The following is a 24,918-nucleotide window of genomic DNA, read 5'->3' on the forward strand; positions in this document are numbered from 1 at the left end:
TACCCTGAGTTTTGACATGTTGAGGTCATAGTTATTTGTATAGGCAGAATGTGGAATGCGAAACAGCTAAAATAGAACTTAAGACAAATAACAGCCTACATAAGGGTATAGGGAGGCTGAAGTTCTACCGTGGTTCATTAAGTGTGATACAGTAGATACATAAAGGAAACAGAAGTATAGGGGCTTCAAAGATCTGCAGAACAGCCACCAAAACGAATTTAAAAGAAAAAACTTTTAGGAAGCTTGTTCCTTCCTGCAACACCAGATAATGATGAAGGTCCATATTTAGAAGCATTATGAAGAAAGTGAAAACATCTCAATTCCTTTAAATCCTCATACCAACTAAAGACACCCGTGATAGTTTTCATTCCAAAGATTTTAAAGAAAACTCACAACCCTTTAGTAGTAAATGTTTAAACTTTTTATAAAAACTTCTAGGCATAAAACTGAAATTTAAACTTGGGAGAAACACAATACTCCGTTAACATTTTCTAACAAGGCACATATGATTAGCTCAGTGATGAGAATCTCTCGACAAAGCCACTTTTAAAACAACTGAAAAGCCTACATAACTAAGTTTATCAATCGGGCATTAGTTCACCAAAAATAATACACAATTATGCTGTGTTCCTGATATGGTAAAGAAGAAATTTAAGTTATGCATCTCTTCTCTTGGCTAAATAAACTCAGTAACATCTGATAGGAAGGCCCTAATGCTTCGTTAGCATGTTACCCCTGTAAATCTGTTATTACTGGGATGATTTTGCTCACTGATAACAGCTAACTTCATTAAGATAAATGTTCATTAGCAAAATAAAGGTTTTAGCTGTTGCAAGGGCAATATTACTAAGCTAAGTAACTATCAAAGTGAATGTTCACATTAAATGTTACCATTATGTATATTATTTATAAACATACAACACATAACTTGGTTAAATAACAATTTCTGAACATATGAGGATTAGAGTATTTAATTTGAAATTAGCCTATATTTAAAAGACCTTGATTTCTACTATTAAAAAGTTCATTATAGGTAGACAATTCAAGAACTGTGGCATAACAGCTATGTAACACTTAAGGTCTTTATAGCAATACTATATTAAATAAAAGTTGAGCTATCACATTAATTTACACATATCAGCTATTTGAAAAAGCCACAGATTACTCAGTTCTTCCATTTTTGCCATTATCATAGATTAAAAAAAAATTAAGACTCATACAGTTTGTACTCTAAGGAAAGAGGTGGTTGAAAAAGTAAAGGTAACCAAGGCTTCCTCTTCAAAATAGAAGTTTAAAGGTCCAGAGCTTACATACTCAAGTCAGGCCATTATCTGACCCATGAAGACAAAACTCTAAATATATATTGCCGTATGATTTTTCTCCCCTTCAATAACTGCTTCTGACACTAAAAGAATAAAACCCCAGAATCACAAAGCTGAATCTTCTAGCTTTTTACTCTCTCACTTTGCAGATGAAGTATCACACAATCCACTCCAAGTACCCCCCCCTCAAAAAACCCAACAGCTGAAATCAGAATAGAACTACAGAGTGGGCAACATAAAAAGTAATCAGAAAGTAAATACAAGCAGTCATTAGATACAAGCCACCTGGAGAAAAGGAAACCAGTCCTGCTTTTTAATAATTTTATTTTTTCTAATTTTGTGTTACTTTAATTTCCGATAGCACCTTGGCAATGTTGAAAACAAAAATACAAATACAAGGATGTACTCATTTTAACATAATATGCATGAGCATGTGTCACATGTCGGGCATGAGGGGGCAGTCTGGACAACAAGAACAAACCTAAGCAATGAACAAGAGAAGTCAGATAACTGGTTCTGACTCCTAAGCCCAAACATTTACGAGATGTCACTCAAAGGACACCTGAATCAGGCAAAAACCAAAAAAACAAAACCCAATAATGATGCAGATTATTTCTTACACTGATCAGTGTTTTGTGCTGCATAACTGAAAATAAAACCATTTTATACACAGCCTTACTGATATCTCACTTGTACTTTTAGGAACCGTCTACTCAACAATTTGCAGCTTTTAAAAATAAAATTGAAACTATTTAACAATCAGGAGGATTTTAAAAGAAAATACACTCTCAACTTGAAAACAAATTCTCTTTCAACTTCTTAAAATGTTCTCATTTAATGAGGACTGAAATGTCTGTTTCTTCTTGAAATCTCAGACTAGCTAAACTAGCATATACCAAAAAGCCCTAGGTTAAATTAATGGCCACCAAATTGTAAGGAAATGTAAAAAGTTATGATAGAACCCCATAAATTGTAGTTAAGAATTTATAAAAATCCCTCAAAAGGAATATACTTTTGCATTTTACCTTTTCTGTAAAAACAAAAACAGTACTTTTAAAATATGGTTAATATACATGGCCAACATATATATCAGAGACTTAATCCCAGTACTGTTTAACGGTGTCAAAGTAAAAAACCAGTGGACATTTAAGCCAAAAAATTACATATTAATGTCACAACTAATAAAACTTTAGAAAGTGTTCAGTGACTTTTAAATACTATTCTCTGCTCCAGCAGATGCTAATACTCCATCATGAAGCCTTCTCCAAAGCCATCCTGGTTATTTAAAAAAGAAAAAGGAATGTAAAACAATATTCAAGCTACCTTAATTTTTAGGAACCCAAAATAAATAAATCTGCATGTCATTTGATCACATGCAAACTGAACACATACGATGATAACAATAAAACCATATCACTGAAAGATCTTCTTCTAAAATCCAGTTGAAAAAAATTTTGATGGATCACTCCTTTAAATGCCAGTGTATTTGCAAAAATGCAATTACTCAGATTAAAGACAGGCCTAGATAACATGAAAATCTTAATTATCTGGATAGAAAATAGAGGCAGATTTTGCCATGTCTCTATATAGCTTCTCTACGAAGGGCAAGGTGATGAACTTGTGTGACTCTTCTCATACATTAAGAACTATATAAAGCAGAAGATCACTTTACCACACACTCAATTATCATTTGTATCTACTTTTACCCTCCAACAACCCAAGGAAGTGTTAAGTCATAAGAATGAAGAGAAACTCTAGACATTTAAATTCTGCCTTCTAAAGAACCAAATAAATAGTTAAACTACAATGAATGCCCAACCCTCATCAGTTTACAGAGTAATGCTGGACAAAAAAACCATCAGTTTCACACAACTCACAGGCATCATTTTGATACAGACCTTAATCTGATGTAATAAAATAAATGCTAAATACATACTGTGAATATATTTATTATATATATACACACACACACATACACACATTATTCTTCCCTATACATCCCATCAAAATGGAAACTATTAGCTGTAATGAGGCAAATTAAGTTAAAACACTGCATTTAATAAGAAATTTTAAAATGGTCATGTTTTTAAATTTCTGCTTTCAATAATATTCTTGGAAAAAGCAAGAACACACTTGCTTTCTTAAAGAACTCTTGTCTTGTGTATCAATTAAAACATTTAGTTTTTAGAAGTTAGGTAGACTAACAGTAAGACACACAAGGATACAAATAATAAAGGCCTATTTCTGTGACACATTGTAAAAAAAAGTTTCATCTAAGTGCAATAATTCAGTTTATAATCCTTACCAAGTGATTTTTATAAAATGTTTATTCTCTTAAATCCAATGCATTCACAGAGTGTTAACACTTTAAATGCTTATCATTCCACCAGCTGCAGCATTATCTAAGTAAACCAAAATAAGCACTTTATCATAGATGTAGTCAATGATTATTAATACTTTTTTTTTTTAAAGGACCTAAACTTCCCCCAAATTTCAACACAGGTAGTTTTATTGTATGTTTCATTTAGTAGAAAATAGTGTGTAGAAATGAATAGCTTCGAACTGCTTAAATATATTATATCATGTTATCAATCCACCAAATCAAAAGCAATTGCCAAGCTGAATAATAAGTTACAAAGAAGTGATAATTCTGGATTGTACAGAAATGTGCAGTGTTTTCAAAGCTCTGAACAATTACCTACTAATACAAATCTCCAAAGCTTAACTTAGAGTTGGAAGATGAGTTTCACAGTAATGTAATTTTAACCTCCATTTACATTCATTTTAATATATTACTAAGATGTTTATTCTATGTCACAATGGTGCTTTCCAGTGTTCACAATTTACAGTTTCAGTTTGTACAAATGTAATTCACTAACATAAGGGACAGTTATTACTATCACAAACTATCCCTAAAGAGAAAACACAGAACTCTGAAAATGGTATGACTTAAAACAGATTAATGCAACATGGTTTTTGATTTTTTTAGCCATTTTCTAAACACCAGCATGTAAACTTGCCTATTTCATATGAGAGTTACAACTTTAGTCACTGAGAAATTATGTTAATTTTAATTATCTTTCTAACTCATTAACTCAAAAATTTTGTGACTTGCTGGCTCTGTTTCTGTGAATTCCAAACTTTTTTTTTTTTTTGAGAAAGAGAAAGGAGGTGATACATTGTAAACAGAAAAAAGTTGTCCCCAAATTAAGCCTTTAAAAAGAAATTTTTTTAATGTCTACACTATTGAACACTTTAAGAGTTGGCTACAACGTTTCATCTTTAACACTAACAAATAAATTATCGTAGGGTCAGTCTGCCCTACCATTCTGGAATCTAAGTTCTAAATACATGACCAGAAGAGTAAAATACTTCAATGTTCAAGTCAGAAATTTAGAACAGTTATGATTTGACTAGACTGATCAAGGCAGTTAGAAACATACAAGTCTGTAGTTGGTTGGTTATTTTGCTTTGGGGGTGGGTAGTCAAAGAACTGAGTAACAAATGAAGTAACAAAAGAAAACTGTTTCCTATTTTAGGGGGCTAAGGAGAATCACAGGGCTGCTTAAACCTCTGAACTCCATTTGACCCACCCACTCAGATCTACCACAAAATTGCAATTTTTTGAAGAACCCCCATTCTTTCCTTGAATTTCAAATTGATTGGTAGTCATATCTCTAAGTACAATGAGAGTTTAACAGCTTGTTTAATGAAATATTAGTAAGGTTGAAAAGACAGACTAAATTTAAAACTGGAAAAAAATCTACTCAAGTATTACATTCAGTTTTCAAATCATTTACTAACATGACAACAGATTTGGCTTCAATCACACTTGCACACACTCACACCACAACAGGCACCCCAGCCACTGATCTGTTTTGCAACACAAGGCCATATAGGCAGAAATGGCATTCTCCAAGCCAAACTTTAAATAGATTAAAAAAATTAATTTCTAATTTTACAGAAATGCTTCTTCAAAAAATATTTTCTCTCACTCCCTCGTCTCCTACTGAAGGATGTGTAATATGTTTTTTTCCCAAGCTAAATCTGAACCCTCAAAATTGATTCCAGGCAGAAGATCTCTGCAAATTAAAATCAAAAACAAAAATAGAAAAATTATATTTTTATATATGTATACATATATATATATATATATATATTTATACTGATTGGAATCCTCCAGCATTTTAAAATCACTTTAGAGATGAATTTTGGGATTCTACTGCTCACAACTCCAAAATCCGTAATGATTTAAGGATGTACTTTCTCTTGCTTCCTTCCTGGCCACCCCTCCCCTCCAAAACAGTTCAGTATAGCCACGGCTCAAGTTTAATGGGAAGAGAGAGAAGGTTTTGAATAGTTTTTGTTTTGTTTTTTACTTTGGTGATCTGGGTGGCACATATTGCTCTTTGCCATTACGTCGAGTCACTCCCTGAGGTACAGCCCTATGGCCAAACTGGCGTCTCTGTTCCCTGATTTTTCCAGCTGCTCCCCTGGGAATGGCATTGCCTCGGAAGCCAGAGTAATCCTTACTAGCCCTTGCTTCTGGCTTCTCATGTTGTTTCTCAAAGGACTTCTCAGGAGCTCCATTCTCTTCATTTTTGGTGGGAGATACTGCATTGGAGCGCAGTTCTCTCAGTGGCTGCGCTAGAGCTGGAGCTGGCTCTTTAGGGGGCTTCTGGCACACTTCAGCATAACTGAGCTTTCGAGGTTCCTTTGAAGTAGAGAAACAAAAATGTTTATGGTACATATACTCTAAGTGATAAAGCACAAAAAGAATAGTGTCAACCACAAGAAATCAGTAAGGAAAGGGCAATAGGCAATCTCATACAAATTGCTATTAAAGTGTATTGGTACAATTTTAAAAAAATTTGAATGTAATTAAAAAGTCCTAGCAATTTATGGATGATAGCATAATTTCACTTGAGATATTTATTTGAAGGATGTACAAGTCAGCACTGTTTATAGTGATGCAAAAAACTGGAAACCTAAGTGTCTAACAAGGAAAAACAGATTAAATTAACAATGATGATGAAATACAATGGTTCCATTCTCTCTTCCCTGGCTAAGAATCCTGAGAGACCACAAAAATCTCAGCAGAGCATCTGGAAACCAATAATGATAAAGTCTTAACTACCTCATGTGAAAAGGTGGAGAACAGGGATGCTGTGAGAATGGGCCAAAGCATGCAAAAAGACTGTAGTCCTGGTCCTAGCATAAAGAATGCATCTAAAAACTGGCAGCTGCTATTCTATTATTATTATTACTTTTGATATTAAATGACAAGGTAAAATGTTGTTAACCTAGAAAAAAGAAAGAGCTGTACCAAAAATGGACAGTCTTATCAATAAATGAAAGACTTACGGCTAAATTCTGTGGGTTCTTTCCCCCCGCATTTCTGTATTTTTCAAATTTATAAAAATGATTCTGGAAACTTAATAAAGATGGCAGTGGCCCTCAAGGGTTTCATAGATTTGTTAAGCATTATACAGAAAGAATTTCAAGAGGCTCAAAGCCAAAAAAGACACAGTTACCAAGAAAAGTAAGCTTCACTTAACCATAATGATTAGAAATAATGACAGTAATTTCTTCACTCCCTCAACAAGGCTAAAATTTCCCTTTTCTTCAGACTGACTTTAAATTCCTTTTGATGCAGGCAGCCAGCCCCAGTATGGGCTATTTCCAGATGACTCTGCTCTAGCAGAGTTCTATGAAAAATAAAATTTCTCATTATTTAACCTATTGTTTTATTCTCACATAAACTAAATTTATCAAGTTACCTGCAGGGCCACAGCTACAGCCGCACTTATGTTACTGTTACATGGTGAAGCAGTATTTGTTCTCGATGGCTTAGCAGTACTCGGGGAAGAAACTGGTACGATTGGCTGGCTGGGAACATCCTTCTGAGCAGTGGAATCCTCTACTAGATCCTTTTCAGGCTGAGTTGTGCTACCGAAAAAAGAACGTGACATTAGGCTTAGAATATAGCACAAAGAAACAGCTGAGCAAATGACCAGATGCAAAAGTAACCTTAATGTGAAAGATCATCTACATTGAAACTTGTACCTTAATGCAGAAAGCTCAGTTGTACATGGGGGACTGGGGCTCATACTGAGTTGCTGGGCAGAGGTGCAGTCTGTCTGTCCATCCTCTGCAGGCACTGGGCAGCTAACTCTGAACTCTTCATTATCCTTAAAGTAGAAACATATTTCAAAATTGAATTCATATAGATGCTTCTCCAAAGACGACAAACACGGCCAATAAGAACATGCATGAAAAGCCTGACATAATTATCCAATAGGGAAATGCAAATCAAAACTACAATGAGAAACCACTTCACACTCACTAGGATAGCTAGAATCAGTAAGACAGACAGTAACAAATGTTAGTGGTGGTATGTAGATAATGGGATTCTCAAACATTGAGGATGGAAATGTAAAATATGCAGCCACTCTGTTAAAACAGTCTGGCAACTTCTCAAAAAGTTACATACAGAGTTACCATATGACCCAGCAATTCTATTCAGTTAAAAATCCAAGAGAAAACATATGTCTATATAAAAACTTTAATACAAATGTTCATAGTACCATTGTTCATAATAGCCAAAAAGTGAACAAGCTAAATATTCAGCTGGTGAGTGGATGAACAAAATGTGGTATATATCTATCCAATGAAATATCACTGCACAATGAAAGGAATGAAGTGCTGATACACACTAAAACAAAAAACGGTCCTTGTGGACATTATGCTAAGTGAAATAAGTCAGTCACAAAAAGACAAATATTGTTTGATTCCACGTATATGAGATACCTAGAATAGTCAAATTCATAGACACAAAGCAGAGTGGTGGTTGCCAGGGGCTAAGGGAAGAGCGGAATGTGAGCGACACATTTATCATGGTTAAGATGATAAACTTTACGTTACATGTATTTTACTACAAGTAAAAAAAAAAGAAAAATAAGAAAGACCCCTAAGAAATTAAAATCAACTGACAAAATAAAATTTCAATATTTTTAGGGGTATGGGATTAAAATTTTTAAAAATCTCACAATAGGTTTTAAAGGTAACATTCAGAAAAACTTTGTAGAAAATACAGACAAGTAAAAGACAAAAATTAGAAAAGCCAAACAAGAAAATCAGAGATCTGACATACAAGGTCCAGTATCAAATTAAGTGTTTATGGTAGCTCAGATGGTAAAGCGTCTGCCTACAATGTGGGAGATCCAAGTTTGATCCCTGGGTCGGGAAGATCCCCTGGAGAAGGAAATGGCAACCCACTCCAGTACTCTTGCCTGAAAAATCCCATGGACCGAGGAGCCTGGTAGGCTATAGTCCATGGGGTCGCAAAGAGTCGGACACGACTGAGCAACTTCACTTCACTCTCATTTATGGGTTAGAATTACAAGAAGTACACTTTATTATTATTCTGTAAAAATGTATTTGTGTATCACTGGAATTAGATTTTTTTGAGCAGAGCAGTCATGTAGCAATTTCTGATGAAATGTCTCCAACACACCCCTGAGATGAGATGTGTGCATGCTCAGTCATGTCCAACTCTTTGTGATCTCATGGACTGTAGCCCACCAGGCCCCTCTGTCCATGGGATTCTCCAGGCAAGAATACTGGAGCAGGTTGCCATTTCCTTCTCCAGGGGATCTTCCCGACCCAGGGATCAAACCCGAGTCTCTTGTGTCTCCTGCACTGGCAGGTAGGTTCTTTACTACTAGCACCACCAGGGAACCAACACCTCTATGCATCATACCTCACCAAATTTGAGAAGCCATCAACTATAAAACATACTGATTAGTTTACATACTACTAAGAAAAAAAACTGCCACTAAAACTACAATAGATTTTAATTGTAAGACAGCCTGATTTTCAAAGGTGAAATGTTTAAAAAAAAAAAAAAAACTATCTTAGAATCGGTGAGTCAATGTCAAAGTGTCAGTTGCTCAGTTGTGTTTGACTCTTTGTGACCCCATGGACTGTAGCCCACCAGGCTCCTCTGTCCATGGAATTCTTCAGGCAAGAATATTGGAAGTGGGTTGCCATTTCCTTCTCCAGGGATTGAACCTGGGTCTCCTGCATTGCAGGCAGATTCTTTACCATTTAAACAACTACAAAATAACAGAATTACATAATTAAAAAAAAAAAAAAAAAAGACTGTAAAATACCTTAAAAATTCTGAGGGAAAACAATTTCTAATAAAAAATTCTACAGAGAAAAGCTACCGGTCAAGTGGGAGAACTGAAAAACATTTTTAGAATGCAAGATCTCAAAAAATTTATACTAAAAAACTCTTATAAAGGATGCCTAGGAAGATCTGACCCCCCACAAAATGGAAAAGTCAAACAAGAGTAAGAAGAAGGGATCCACCAAAGAGGAGTCTTAGGATGATGGTGAAGTCCCAGGAACACAGCTGTGCAGAGTATAAGAAAGGAGACATAAAGCAGTATCCTATGAGGCTCAGTTATGGAAAAAAGAAAGATGCAATATTGAGATACGACTCATAAATGATGGCATGACCTACTTTAACTGGCAGTATCTTTTTACTTTCTTAGTGATAACAAAATAATGGGGCATCCTTTAACTGATGGCATCATAGATATGATGAAATACAATATACTGGGAGGATAAAGTTCATCGGTTTAAGAGAGTTCAACCCTTAGCTTCTCGAGTGTAAAGTTAATAGACAACATCTAAAACTGAATAGTCAAGAAGTAGCAGTATAAACATGTTAAATTAGAAATACAAGGATAAATGTGAGAAGAAAAAGCTAGAATTGAAGGTGGATTCAAGGGACACTATTTGTCTTTATAAGCCCAGACATACTATGTACATATACTCTTAAAGATAAAATTGAGTTAGAAACAAATGGTAGAAAATGAGAAAAATCTGTGGGGCATGAAGATTTAGTACATAGAGGTCTACACTCAAAAATATTGTAGGATGGGTTATCCCAAGCTTTTGACATCAACTCTCCATCTATTTGAAAGACTGAGTTTACCAAAGTAGCTTAGAATTCACTCGCATTATCAGTTAACTGGAAATGACACAAGTTGAAACAACACTTTCCATTCAGCTTGCATTAATTAGTTCTACCAAGCTGGGTTGACTGATACAAAGACATGCAAATATGAAGAAACATTTTATTGACTTTGTGTAGCTTTAACACAAATCTTTCCATAATATTCGAATTATGCTGAAAACCTCATGAATTAAAAACTCCGGCAGAAGTTAAGCACTGAGTGCAAATAATAGTTTAAAAAATAATAACCCTGAAAACAAAGGCAAAAATTGGTCCCATAAGATATAGATCGATGCTTCAGTGTTTTTACCTTTTCTTTGCAGACACCCTTAACAACATCAGACATCCTGCTCTCCAAAACAAGTTCACCTGGGGTTCTTGATGAACTTCCAGGTAAAGGAGGAAAATTTGAGGCTAGTAAGTCAAACTTTGGTGTGGGAACCTTTGCTTCAGCTGTTGAAGGATGAGGTCTCTAAAAGACACAAGTCAAAAAACAGATTACATGTCTATTTCATTCCTTAACCCCGTACCACAGAAGCTGAAAGCTGTGGAAACAAACAAAACTGCACCCTAATGAACAGAACTGTTTCTCTATAAATTCTTAGATTCTCATCTCAGTTGAGCTCTCATTAGTAATTTATCGGTTCAGTTTATCCCTAGTCAGCTTCTTCTCTTGGTTCCTTTGCAAACTTTGCCACTTTCCTTAAACCTTCTAATCAATCTCCACTATTCTTTGCTTTCTAAATTTGCTATACCCTCTCCCGTAACAACAATAACAAACCCTACACTATCTAGATTTGCCAGTATCTTTTCTCCTTCCATAGTCTCAAGAGAAAACAATATCCTTCCTTAAGAATCTTATCTTTCTCTCTCATCTACCATTCTCTATATTCTCTGACAAACCTCTCACTTGTTATATTTTCTCCTCTACTCCCTCACCTCTGTATTTACCACATCACTAAAACCGCTTTGACAAGTCACCAATACTTTACACAATACAAAATCTGAGGTTTCCCCCACTGACCTCACTAGAGCATTTGGCAAGGCAAACATTCTTTCCTATGGAAGCTCATTCTTCCTTTAGCTTCTGATACTTTCTATTCAGTCTCAGGTCTGACAAGCATGTGCTCATCCCTCCCTGTCAACTTCTCTGGAAGGTTTTTAATTTCTATACGATTACTACTCTTACTGCCTTTACAAACTCTCCCTGTGTGATATCCATTATCCATGGCTTCAACTACTACCTACGTGCAAACAACTCTAAAAACAATCATTTTTACTTTTTGGAAAATTTTTGGTTGGCCAACTCTGAAAATTTACCAAAAATCAGTAGGTTGTACACTTTTAGATATTTTCAGACCAGATCTTTGCCCGAAACCCAGATATCCATTTGCCTATTGGCCATCTCCACTTGGATTTCTCTTGGATACGTCAAACAAAATGAAATAATTCATTTTTCAACCCCAAAGCTACCATGATCCTCAAGGTTCCATTCTTGCTATTTTAAAAATCAGTCTTCACAGAGGCCCCTGCATGATCTTCTCTATTCTTATAAGTGTAATTACTACAAGTAAGCCTATAAATTCTAAATTTCACCTCTAGCTAAGATCTCCTCACTGCACGATGGCACCCCCACACTGTCTTTTCTACAAAAAAGCATGTTTGCCTACTTTTCTTTACCCTAATCTTCAATCTTCAATCCAGATGTTTTCAACATATCGAACAGACCTCAAACCTAACTCTCCTCTCAATTGTTCCGGGCCACTTAAAGATTCACATGGCCTGCTACAATGATATCTTAGAAAACTTGCCTTACAACCTCAAGGCTGTCCATGGTATATAGAAAGCTGTAAATGCAAACAACCACACTTTTTAAAGGGTTCACAGTTTGCTCCAAGAACTATTCTTTGTGTTAAAATGCAATTATTTTTCTTTGAAAGTTGGTCCCCTTTCACTGCTTAAACATGTGGTATCTGTATATTTTTAGGTATATTACACAAACACTATATAGTATACTATTATATATGTATATTAATTTACTACTTATGCATGTAAAGCATTATATTCCACACATATATAAATGTATATAAATGTAAATTCTAGTGTTTTCTTGAAACCTCCATGTTTTCCTACACTATTTTTATTTTTATTCCTCAACTCCTTTTGACCACAGTTAGGAGATGGCAAACATTCAGCATGAACAAACCTTAAAAAATAAAAATATGAATAATTTGAAGCTAGCTAAGTGAGGATTCAAAAACCTGCCTAGAACTATAAAAAATTTTTTTAAAAAAATCTTAAGTGGGAAATATAAAAATCAGCAATAGGTAGAGAATTGCCCCTAAGTAACAATTAATAAATAGTGTAACAATTTCCAACACCACCCAACAGAGCTTTAAAAGTGAACCACGTACTATATTAGATTTGCAAAAAATCATATACTCTGTAAGGCTATGGACAAATAGGAACTTTCTTCACTGAGTGAAAATCGGCACAAACCCTATAGAAAGCCATCAGGCAGTAACTTACTGAACTGTGACTCAGAAATCATACCTCCAGGGATTCTCCTTCAGATACTATTGCATAAACAGGAAGTGATGGTTATACGAGGTTATCACTGCACTGTTTGTAACAGCATTGTAAGATTAAAACACTGAAATTCCTTAAATCTCCATTAATAAAGCAATAATTACACTTAAATGGAATATTTTCATGGATTTTATTTTAAACCATGTGAATAGGTTAGGTATTCAAGCAATTTAAAAAAAAAATGAGCAATACAGGTCAAATCTCTAACTACATGTGTACTTTAAGGGTGATGAGTGGTGGTGATGGTGGATATTTCAGGGTCAAAAACAGGCTATAATTATCTTTGCTGAATATTATAATCAATAAAACAAAATCGAGGAAAGACACACCAGAAATCGATGCCATACTAAATCACACAAGAAAAAAAACCAAACAAACCCTGAACACATGTAATTAAAAGTTAAAAAAAAAAACTTACAGGGATCCTTTCATCTTCCCGACGTCTTCGACCTCTGAAGAGAGTTCTCCTTTTAACAATGATAAAAGGGGGTGAGGGGTGGGGGAGGAGGGAGAACTCATTAAGTTTCTTCAAATGTGTATGTTCTATCAAAGATGGGTGAATTTCTGTTTTAAGTATCTATACTTCCTAAATCTCCTTTATTATTAAAAGATATATATTCTTCTGAAGGGATCCTGAGCTGATCTACAGAAAACTTCACCTACTGCCACCACCACCACTAAGTAAACTGGTCCTATTTTTATTAGCAGTGCTCCCTCCACATCAGAAGCATATTAGGGTTCAGTTTTTTTGTTTAGGAAGGGTAGACAATATATAACCTAATTTCCACAGTTCACATGTTGCCAGAAATTAAAACTATGGTGGCATAAGACCTTTCGAAGGTAATCTTTCCTTAGTGAACTGTAAAGAACTTCAAAATAACTTTTATAAACCTCTGACTCAGAGTTATATTCTCTATAGGGATTCTAAATTTCTTAATTATGAAAAACTAGTAACCCATATTACGTGAACAAAAATTTTTTTAGCATAACTACATACCGATAATTAAATTTAAAAAATCACTAGATCGTGGATGTCTAATATTCATATTATAATAAAAGAATTTTCATGTACATTATTTCCATATTTACTACCATATTTCCTTACCTGCCCCTGCCATAGTCCCCATTCTGTTCCATCTGCAAAGTGGGAGTCTCTTTTGCAAGATAGCTTTGTTCCTGATGCCCTGTTACGGCAGGATTATGTCGTTCAGTTGCAAAGTTCCTTGAACCAGATCTGGTCAATGGTCCATCCCCCAACGACACAGAGCCCTCTGTTGAATGTTCTGAACCACCTGACCTAAAATGAGGCTTCACACTGTAAGAAACATAAGGCCATATACACGAAACAATAAATTAAGACAGAAAAATCCTTCCTCTTAATGGTAGAAATTCTTAATAGGCCAAGTTAAAAACTGCCTTCTGCTGTATTCTGATTTTCCATAAACTAGGTTGGACACAGAAGCATTATATTGTAAAAATGTAAACCCTTTAATGTCGTAGATGTATTATTTTTAAAAGTCAAAGAATTTTTACATTAAAAAAGTTGTTTGGAGCGATCCGGGGATGATCCAAAGTTCTTCAAGATCAAGCTACTTCTACCTCAAAATTCAGGATATAACTAGGATTTCAGCTAACTTCTTTAGCACAAGATACGGTTTTGACATATCTAAATCAGCCAGACTGGAAGCTTATTGAATCTACGCCATACATTCTCAATGGAGCAATAAAACCTCTAGCATTAACTTATCATTTGGGGGAAAAGTCTAAAAAGGCTCTTTAGGGGACTGAAAATTAAAAAAAAAAAATAGCAAGGAATGGTGAAATATATTAAAATTAAAGCTTCTTACTAAGCATCCCTCTCCAAATGCAAACAGTTGTTCGAAGATCCAACAAAACTGTGGGACCAAAAGACTAGGAAAATATAATGCAACTAATAGCCTGGCACGACTTTATGAATTAAGGTAAGAAATCTGATGAGAAACAAAAAACCAAACAAAACACAGAAACCACCTACTTCTAACAAAAGTAGTTTTTACCTTGGATGATAGGTATAAGTACCCAACTCTCTACCAGTGGTTAAGAGTTTGCCTCCCAGGAGATTCAACGTGTGTGTGTGTGTGTGTGTGTGTGTGTGTGAGAGAGAGAGAGAGAGAGATATGTTGATATATGGCAGAAACCACCCCAGGAGATTCAACGTGTGTGTGTGTGTGTGTGTGTGTGTGTGTGTGTGATATGTTGATATATGGCAGAAACCACCACAATATTGTAAAGTAACTATCCTCCAATTAAAAATAAAATTAGAAAAAAAAAAAAAATCCACCTTCTAATGCAGAGGACAGGGGTTTGATCCCTGGTTGGGGAACTAAGATGCCCCTATAAGCTATGGGGCAACTAAGCCTGCAAGCCATTGCAACTATTTAGCCCACGTGCTCCAGAGCCTGCAGGCCACATGTGCCACAACTAGATAAAGCTTGGGGCCACAAGAAAGACCCAGTACATTAATATCCAGGATTATTAAAATTAATAAATAAACTTTATTTTTTAAAAAGTGAGGATATTTCAGGTAAGCTCAAGTAACTGAGGATCTTGGCTCCATAGCAGATTAAAAAAGGAAGTACTAGATTTTTATTTAGCCCCTTCCCTGCAGTTTATACACTCCATTTTTTTACAGTCTATTTTCATAGTTATTCAGCTATTCTACTAACTCTTTAGAGAATATAACAAATGAAGGTACTACTACTAAAACAAACATAAACATCAGGCTACAAATTTTAGCTAAGTCTCATATATGATACTTTTCCAGAAAATTACTTACATGATACAAAATAGATTCTGAATAGCAATGAAGTTCACAGTGTCAACTAACACAAACTAATTTTCAAAACATTTATATTATCCATCAGATCTGAAAATGACCTCAGGAGGTACATATGCTGTTTATGTATCTGTTCAGAAACTTATCACCAAAATCTTCTCACTGCATCAATACACCCCATAAGACATGTTACTAGGTTTAAACAGCCCTCAGATCTCATGATCTTTCCCTCTCTGTGAAGAGAGGGACTTACAATTGAAGTCCAGGCAAAAGAAAAAAGGATGATGAAAGAAATGTGATAAAAGACGAGAAGGAAAGCAACAGAAAGATAAAGTAGTAAAGGAAGAAAATTGCCCAAACTTCTAAGTTAGTCCTATGGTCATCACTGGGCCATTACAAGGTTAGTATTATAAACTGCTCCTTGACCAATGACTTAAATATATAAAAATAAAGGCTTGGCAGTGGTCACTTCTTAGAAGTAAGATGGAAATCAAGATTTGGGTTCATAGTCAAAAGGCTCTAGTTCATCTGCAATATCTACATTTTTATAAGGAAGTATCTGTGTATTATTTCTGTGACTAAAAATTAGTAACAATCTACACTGGTCAAATATATGGATAAAACTATACACAAACAGATTTGAGTGACAAGGAAAATCACACTAAATCTACATCTCCAAAACCACAGATACATCTCCTTGTAAGCAAGAATGACTTGACTGTCATTCTTGGCTTTCTTATTGCAATTTTACCTCTTTTGCCAAGAAAGCAAAGCAGATAAAAACATCAAGTGACAATAAAGGAATACCATAAACCCACATAACATATTTTTAAGGTAAACATCTGCAAACACCAATCTTTTTGTTGTTACTGAAAATTGTTTTTAGTCTTTCATATAACCAAGATGTGTCTATTTCACTTATTTTGCTTAAAGCAAAATTCATCCCTCCAAAGAAAAGTGTAATCAACAGATACATATTTCTACAAAGTTACTATTTCTAATCGGAAGAAATCTGTATCTCCTCACAAGGGAAGTATAAAACTGTCATTTGCATTAATGGAATTATTTTCAAGGAAAAAAAAAACTTTACTAGCTATAGTAGAAGAAAAAGAAATATACTAATCTCAGGTTTGCTAATTAATAAAAAGCCATGTAACCCTAGTAAGATAACCATTCCCCTCAACTTTCAGTTTCTTCATCTGTAAAATGAATTAATAAAACTACACTATAACAAAGGTCTTTCCATACTTAAACATCACTGTCTCTATGTGCATATGGTAATTAAATAATTTTTAACAGGATGGAGGTTAGAGGACAGCATGTGTTTTAAGGCTCATTGAACTTCTACACATATGTCCTAGCAATTACTTGAATTTTGTTCTTATTACTGTATCAAACTAATAGTCATTTATAAGAGCACAAGTAATCTTTTGTTTATAAAGAATCCTTCGTTCTTACAATATGAAGAGTTCTCATTTGAAACTTCATAAAACAATTATGAATGTGTATATATAGTAAAAATTTCCAAACACTTACAAGTGACCTTCAGGGAGTTCTCTGGTGATCCAGGGGTTAGGACTTGGCACTATCAGTGTTAGGGACCCAGGTTCAATACCTGATTGGGGAACTAAGATTCTACAAGCTTCCTGGTGTGAACAACAACAAAGATGTTCAAATGTTTAAACTAAATGCGTCAGTTAAAAGTGAGTATAAAATCTGTGACTATTAGAGAGTGGTACATATGAATGCTTCTAGAAGCTACTGAGAAGAGTATTGTTTTTAATACTGGAAGGCTTGTTTCTTCAGTGAAGCATGTTTCAGAAAAACCTTATAAATATACCAAATTACTGAGATTATCAGCTGATAATCTCAACTGAGATTCTGGAGTTCTTAATAATTTATTCAGAATACTATGGTTTAAGTGTAGGCTTTGGAATCAAACTGCCTGGACTCAAATCTTGGCTCTGCAAGCTACTAGCTACATGCTTTTAGACATGATATATAACATTTTACTTCTCAAATTTCTTCTTTTAAATACACACAATACTGTATCTACAGGGTTATGAAAATTAACAGTGATATAACAAGTCAATGGGCTTCCATGGTGGCTCAGACAGTAAAGAATCCACCCACAATGTAGAAGACCTGGGTTCGATCCCTGGGTCAGGAAGATCCCCTGGAGGAGGGCATGGCAACTCACTCTAGTATTCTTGCCTGAAGAATCCCCATGGACAGAGGAGCCTGATAGGCTACATTCCTTGGGGTCATAAGGAGTCGGACATGACTGAGGGACTCAACACAGCATAGTTCGTGGAAATCAAGTTAATCCTTAAAAATGATAAATAACTCACTCTCCTAGTATTTATTACTCAAATCAGTTAACATTTCTACCATCAAAAAAACCCATTCTCCAAAATGTTATTTAACACATTAAATGGTACCTAGAAACCAGATTTTATATTGTTAACACAAAATTTTTTCTCTTCTCTTTATTATTAAAAAAAAGGTCAATATATACTGGTGTATAATCTCAGTCCCAAATCCTTTTTATATGCATTATCAACTCTGAGGTAAAAGTGTGTTTATTAATTGTTAACATACTTTTTTTTGGGGGGGAAGGGGCATCCTTTTTATTGTGTTAGGAAATAAGCGTTGTTATTAACATAGTGACTGTAAGAACTACCGGGAATTGTGTACAATAAATTCCAGCTATCATATTTTACCTTACCGATTTTTTTGGAATGGTCGACCCATATTTACAGCAGCGGCGGCAGCGGCGGCGGCAGCGGCGGCGGCAGCGGCAGCATTTGTTTTATAAGATCCTGGTGAATTAAAGCCATTCACAAAACTACCATTGGGAAAAGGAGCCTAAAAGAAAATTTTAATGTTTAAATTGATTTGGGGTATTAAATATATTTATCACCATTTAAAGCCTAGAAAGTAACCACCATCAACACAAAATACTACAAGAATACTAACTCTGATTTCTTCAAATTTCAGCTTCAGTGAAAAATCATATATTCTCTAAGGATCTCACTTACCAGCGGTGTTTCAAAGTAAGGTGCGGGATTTGGAGACCAAGACTGAGGCACAATACTATAGACAGAGTACTGTTGGTGAGGATTATATACAGGCTGCATAAAGACCGGTGAGGCATACTGTGCTTGAGTTTGAATGGGCTGACTATACATACTAGAATCCATTAATCGATAACCATTCTTAGCAAAAAACGTGTTGATGGCTTTTATCCTTGCCTAAAAGCAAGAAGAACACAAAGAATATATAATCACAAAGGATTAAGTGTATACTTTCACCAATATATTTAATTTACATTTTAAACACATTTTACTTTTAAAAACTTTTACACAGAAAATACAATTAATACAATAAACAAAGTAAAATCATAAAAGTCAAAATATTAAAACTAACTGCAACTTATCAAAACAAGGGGAAAAAGGGCAAGTGGCTCTTATATGAAAAGATGCTAGACCTTGCTCACAGAGAAATGCAATCAGAATGGAATTAATATTTCTCACTTATAAAATTGGCAGAAGCCTAAAAATCTGACAACATACTCTACTGAAAAAGCTGTGGCAAAACACATACTCTGATACACTAATGATGGGCATTCAAAACAGTACAACCCTTAAAAAGGGAAATAAATAAAAGTAACCTGGTGACTCCAGAGCCTTTTGACAGAAAATGTATAAGAGCCTGGAACATCTTGTCCCATTAGAAAGCAAGGAACATTGAAAACTACCCTAACAAAAGGACTCAAAGAGGCCACACTTCATCAGTAAGGAAAATAAACACACCAAATATGTTTAAATATTCAAAAACAAAAAATATCTGAACAGTCATTTTGAAGGGGCTTCCCTGGTGGTGCAGACAGTAAAGAATCTGCCTGCAATGCAGGAGATGCAGGTTCAATTCCTGGGTTGGGAAGATTCCCTGGAGAAGGAAATGGCAACCCACTCTAGTATTCTTGCCTGGGAAAGCCCACAGAGGAGCCTGGCAGGCTACAGTCCATGGGGTTGCAAAAGAGTTTGACAGGACTTAGTGACTAAATAACAACAAGGGAACCAACACATTATTTTGAAAACTGGTAATAAAAGCTAGAACCAGGCATTTATCATACATCACATATATGCTGCTAAGTCGCTTCAGTCGTGTCCGACTCTGTGCGACCCCATAGACGGTAGCCCCCCAGGCTCCCCCGTCCCCGGGATTCTCCAGGCAAGAACACTGGAGTGGGTTGCCATTTCCTTCTCCAATGCATGAAAGTGAAAAGTGAAAGTGAAGTCGCTCAGTCATGTCCGACCCTTAGCAACCCCATGGACTGCAGCCTACCAGGCTCCTCCGTCCATGGGAGTTTCCCGGCAAGAGTACTGGAGTGGGTTGCCATTTCCTTCTCCACATCACATATATAACCTATACCTAAGGGTAATGAATATGAGGGAAAGTATTTTGACTAACAAATGGAAAAAACATAGAATAGAAATAGCAACAGATAGCAACCCTTAATGAATTAATGTATCTAGTCAATGATCAGCAACAGCTAGTTTGAGAGAGACACACAATGACATATACTATGTGTTTTTGTTCTCTCTGCTGCTCCAAAATCAAGTCCAATTCTGATTAAGCCTCTAGATCTAGCTATCAATTTGCATGAAATAGAGAGGACAAAGACTGTGTTAAAACTATGCTTAAGAATATAACTAGCCAACCAAAAAGTGGGCTGACTACTTGAATACACATTTCTCTAGAGATATACAAATGGACAATAAACACATGAAAAGATGCTCAACATCACTAATTTCTGTAGGAACACAAACTGAAACCACAAAGCAATACCACGTCACTAAGAAAGCTACTAACAAGAAACAGAAAACAGTGAAGTGTTGGAGAGGATATGGACAATCTGGAACCCTGAGCATTGCTGGTAGGAGTATGAAATGGTACAGCTACTGCGGAAAACAGTATGGAGGGCCCTCATAAAGCTGAGAGCAGAATTACCATATGATCCAGCAATTCTACTTTTGGGTATATATACAAAAGAACTCAAAGCAGAGTCTTGAAGAGGTATTTGTACACCCATGATTCATAACAGCATTATTCACAAGAGCTAAAATATGGAAGCAAACCCAAGTGTCCATCAACAGATGAATGGATAAGCAAATTCTGTTATATAAATACACTGGAATATGTATCAACCTTAGAAAGGAGGAAAATTTTCAATATGCTACATGAATGAAACTTGAAGACACAATATTAAGTGAAATAAGCCAATCACAGGGAGACAAATACTATATGATTTATTTATACGAGGTAAGTAATCAAATATAATATAGGCTGAGGTAGTTGTCAGGGGCTGGAGGAGGGGGAAAACAGGGCGTTATTAACAGGCACAAAGTTTCAGTTTTACAAGAAGAAAAGAGTTATGAGAATGGATGATGGTGATGGCTGTACAACAAAGACAATGTGTTTACTATTACTAAACTATTAAATGAAATTTAAATAGTTAAGATGGTAAATTTTATATGTATTTTAACACTATATGTATATACACACACACACAGCTAACTTCCCTGGTGGCACAGTGGTAAAGAATCTGCCTGCCAAAGCAGGGTACATAGGTTGGATCCCTGGTCTGGCAAGATTCCACATGCCATGGAGCAATTAAAAGCCTGTGCGGCACAACTACTGAGCCTGCATGCTGTCAACTACTGAAGCCTGTGTGCCTAGAGCCTGTGCTCTGCAATAAGAAAAGCCACTGCAATCAGAAGCTCACGCACCACAATGAAGAGTGGCCCCCGCTCACTGCAGCTAGAGAAAGCCTACTCGCAGCAACAAAGACCCAGTGCAACCAAAAATAATAGATTAATTTTAAAAACAAAGTTTGAGTATATATATATATATATATATATATATACACACACACACACACACAAATAATAAATTTTAATTTATATTATTATGGACACTGCCTGCAGCTTGTGGGATATTATTAGTTCCCTAACCAGGGATCGAACCCATGCCCCCTGCAATGGAAGCATAAAGTTTCAACCAGTAAACCGCCAAGGCATTCCCTACCTAGAGGCTTTTTGTTTGCTTTTTTGGTCATGCTGGGTGGCATGTGGGATCTTAGTTCCCCAACCAGGGATCAAACCTGAGCCCTCCAGTGGAAGCATAAAGTCTTAACCAATGGACCACCAGGAAGTCCCATCACCAAATATTTTAAAGATAGAAAACAGATTTAAAAGGACAGCCCATTAAAAAAAAAGTTTACAGCTTGATTTTTTCAAAAATAAAAAAGTCAACAAACTGCAAGCACCTGTTAATAAAGGTCTTAAATAACTGTCAAAATAAATAAATAAATAAAAATAAAAATAAAAATAAAAATGATGTAAGCAAGGAACAAAGATGTCTAAAAACAAGTAACTAGAACTAAGTTGCAGAACTAAGTAACTAAGAGCAAGCTGCAGTACAGGCATACTATACTTTTATTGCACTTTGCTTTATTGTGCTTCCCAAATACTATGGTTTTGTTTGTTCTTGTTTTGTACTATTTTTACAAAATAAGGGTTTGTGTCAGGCCTGCACTGAGCAAGTCAATTGGTACAATTTTTCCATCAGTATTTGCTCACATTGTTAAGAGTTGATTCATAATATTATATTAGCTTCAAGTGTATAAAATAAAAGTCTAATTTTTTTTTTTAATTTATTTTTGGTTGCACTGGGTCTTCATTGCTGCAAATGGGCTTTCTCTAATGTGGTGAGCGGGGACTACTCTTCATTGTGGTGCCTGGGCTTCTCATGTTTCAGAGCACACGCTCTATAGCGTGCGGGCTTCAGCAGTTGTGGCCTACGGGCCTTAGTTGCTCCACGGCCTGTGAAATCTTCCAGATCAGGGATCAAAACCATCTCCCCTGCATTGGCAGGTGGATTCCTATCCACTCCACCACCAGGGAAGTCCCCAATTTTTATATCAATGGCATTTGATAACTTTGTGTCTCTGCATGACATTTTGGTAATTCTTGCAATATTTCTCATTTTGTCATTATTGTTAAACTTGTTATGGTGATCTGTGATCTTTGATGTTACTATTGTAATTCTTTTGGGAAACCACAAACCACGCTAATATAAGGCGACAAACTTAATCAATAAATGTGTGTGTTCTGACTACTCTACCAATGGACAGTTTTCCTGTTCTCAATGTCTTCCTGGATCACCCTATTTCCTGAGATACAACAACACTGAAATTAGGTCAGTTAATAATCCTAAAATAGCCTCTAAATATTCAAGTGAAAGGAAGAGTCATAGCTCTCTTATTTTACATAAAAAACTAGAAATGGTTTTTAAATTATTTATTTGGTTGTTCCTGGTCTTACTTGTGGTATGCAAACTCTTAGCTGTGGCATGTGGAATCTAGTTTCCTGACCAGGGATAGAACCTGGGCCCCTGCACTGGGAGCATGAAGTCTTAGCCACTTGACCTCTAGGGAAGTCCCTAGAAACAAGTTTAGTGAGGAAGGCACGTTGAAAGCCAAGAAAGGCCGAAAGCTAGGCTTCTTGTGCCAAACAATTAAGTTGTGCATGCAAAGAAAGTTCTTGAAGGAAATAAGAACTACTCCAGTGAACAAACAAATGATAAGAAAGCCAAACAGCTTTATTGCTGATGTGGAAAAGTTTTAGTGATCTGGATAGAAGATCAAACCAGTCACAACATTCCCTCAAGCAAAAGCCAAATTCAGAACAAGACCCTAATTCTCTTCAATTCTGTGAAAGCTAAGAGAGATGCAGAAGCTACAAAACAAAAGTTTGAAGATAGCAGAGACTGGTTCATGAGATTAATGAAAGAAGCCATCTCTATAACATCGAAGTGCGAGGTGAAGGATCTAGGGCTGATGTAGAAGCTGCACCAAGTTATCCAGAATATCTAGCTAAAATAACTAATAAAGACTTTCAAATACCTTAGGACTTTCATTGCTAGAGAAGATAAGTCCTGGCTTCAAGATTTCAAAGCTTAGGACAGGCTGACTCTCTTGGTAGGGACTAGTGCAGTCAGTGACTAAACTTGAAGCCAGTGCACATTAACCATTCCAAAAATCCTTTGACCCTTCAGAATTATGCTAAACCCACTACGGCAAAGAAGAACTAAAGAGCCTCTTGATGAAAGTGAAAGAGGAGAGTGAAAAAGTTGGCTTAAAACTCAACATTCAGAAAACGAAGATCACGGCATCTGGTCCCATCACTTCATGGCAAATAGATGGGGAAACAATGGAAACAGTGACAGACTTTATTTTTTTGGCCTCCAAAATCACTGCAGATAGTGACTGCAGCCATGAAATTAAAAGACGCTTGCTGCTCCTTGGAAGAAAAGCTATGACCAACCTAGACAGCATATTAAAAAACGGACGCATTTAAAAGCAGAGTTTGGGATTAACGTATATACATTTACACATATATACACATTAACATATACACCTTTGCCAACAAAGGTCCATCTAGTCAAAGCTATGGTTTTTCCAATAGTCATGTATGGATGTGAGAGTTGGGACTATAAAGAAAGCTGAGCACTGAAGAATTGATGCTTTGAACTGTGGTGCTGGAGAACACTCTTGAGAGTTCCTTGGACTGCAAGGAGATCCAACCAGTCCATCCTAAAGGAGATCAGTCCTGAATACTCACTGGAAGGACTGATGCTGAAGCTGAAACTCCAATACTTTGGCCACCTGATGCGAAGAACTGACTCACGGTAAAGATCCTGATGCTGGGAAAGATTGAAGGTGGGAGGAGAAGGGGATGACAGAGGATAAGATGGTTGGATGGCATCACCGACACAATGGACATGAGTTTGAGTAGGCTCCGGGAATTGGTGATAGGGAAGCCTGGTATGCTGCAGTCCATCAGGTCACAAAGAGTTGGACACGACTGAGTGACTGAACCGAACTATGCCTATATTCTATCAATGAAACAACAAAGCTTAGATGACAGCACAACTGTTAACAACATGGTTTATTAAATATTTTAGGCTTACTGCTGAGATCTACTGCTCAGTAAAAAGATTCCTTCCAAAATATTACTACTCACTGACAATGCACCTGGTCACCCAAGAGCTCTAAGGAAGATATATATGATGGGGTTTATGTTGTTTTCATGCCT

The 24,918-nt window shown here is 35.9% G+C and overlaps 1 protein-coding gene across 25 annotated transcripts in view; it reads right to left on the reverse strand.

The window, feature by feature from the left end:
• Positions 1–5,682: 5,682 nt before the first annotated feature.
• The window catches only part of LARP4 (La ribonucleoprotein 4), a 70,958-nt gene continuing 51,722 nt past the window's right edge, over positions 5,683–24,918 (reverse strand). For 7 of the 25 annotated variants that reach the window (XM_081592531.1, XM_081592532.1, XM_081592527.1 and 4 more), the window contains 8 exons: positions 18,796–19,008; positions 18,483–18,622; positions 14,045–14,254; positions 13,358–13,406; positions 10,661–10,822; positions 7,389–7,513; positions 7,103–7,271; positions 5,683–6,036 (listed from right to left, as the gene is read on the reverse strand). In XM_081592531.1, the coding sequence (XP_081448657.1) occupies positions 5,698–6,036; positions 7,103–7,271; positions 7,389–7,513; positions 10,661–10,822; positions 13,358–13,406; positions 14,045–14,254; positions 18,483–18,622; positions 18,796–19,008 (1,407 nt within the window). In that variant the 3' untranslated portion in view covers positions 5,683–5,697. Of the gene's footprint in view, positions 6,037–7,102; positions 7,272–7,388; positions 7,514–10,660; positions 10,823–13,357; positions 13,407–14,044; positions 14,255–18,477; positions 18,623–18,795; positions 19,009–24,918 lie in introns of all 25 variants that reach the window. The other 18 variants (XM_081592541.1, XM_081592542.1, XM_081592540.1 and 15 more) reach the window with 5 other exon arrangements.

Source organism: Giraffa tippelskirchi, chromosome 4, assembly GCF_054371585.1.
Source record: "Giraffa tippelskirchi isolate mGirTip1 chromosome 4, T2T-mGirTip1v1.2.pri, whole genome shotgun sequence".
In the NCBI taxonomy this organism is placed as follows: Eukaryota; Metazoa; Chordata; class Mammalia; order Artiodactyla; family Giraffidae; genus Giraffa; species Giraffa tippelskirchi.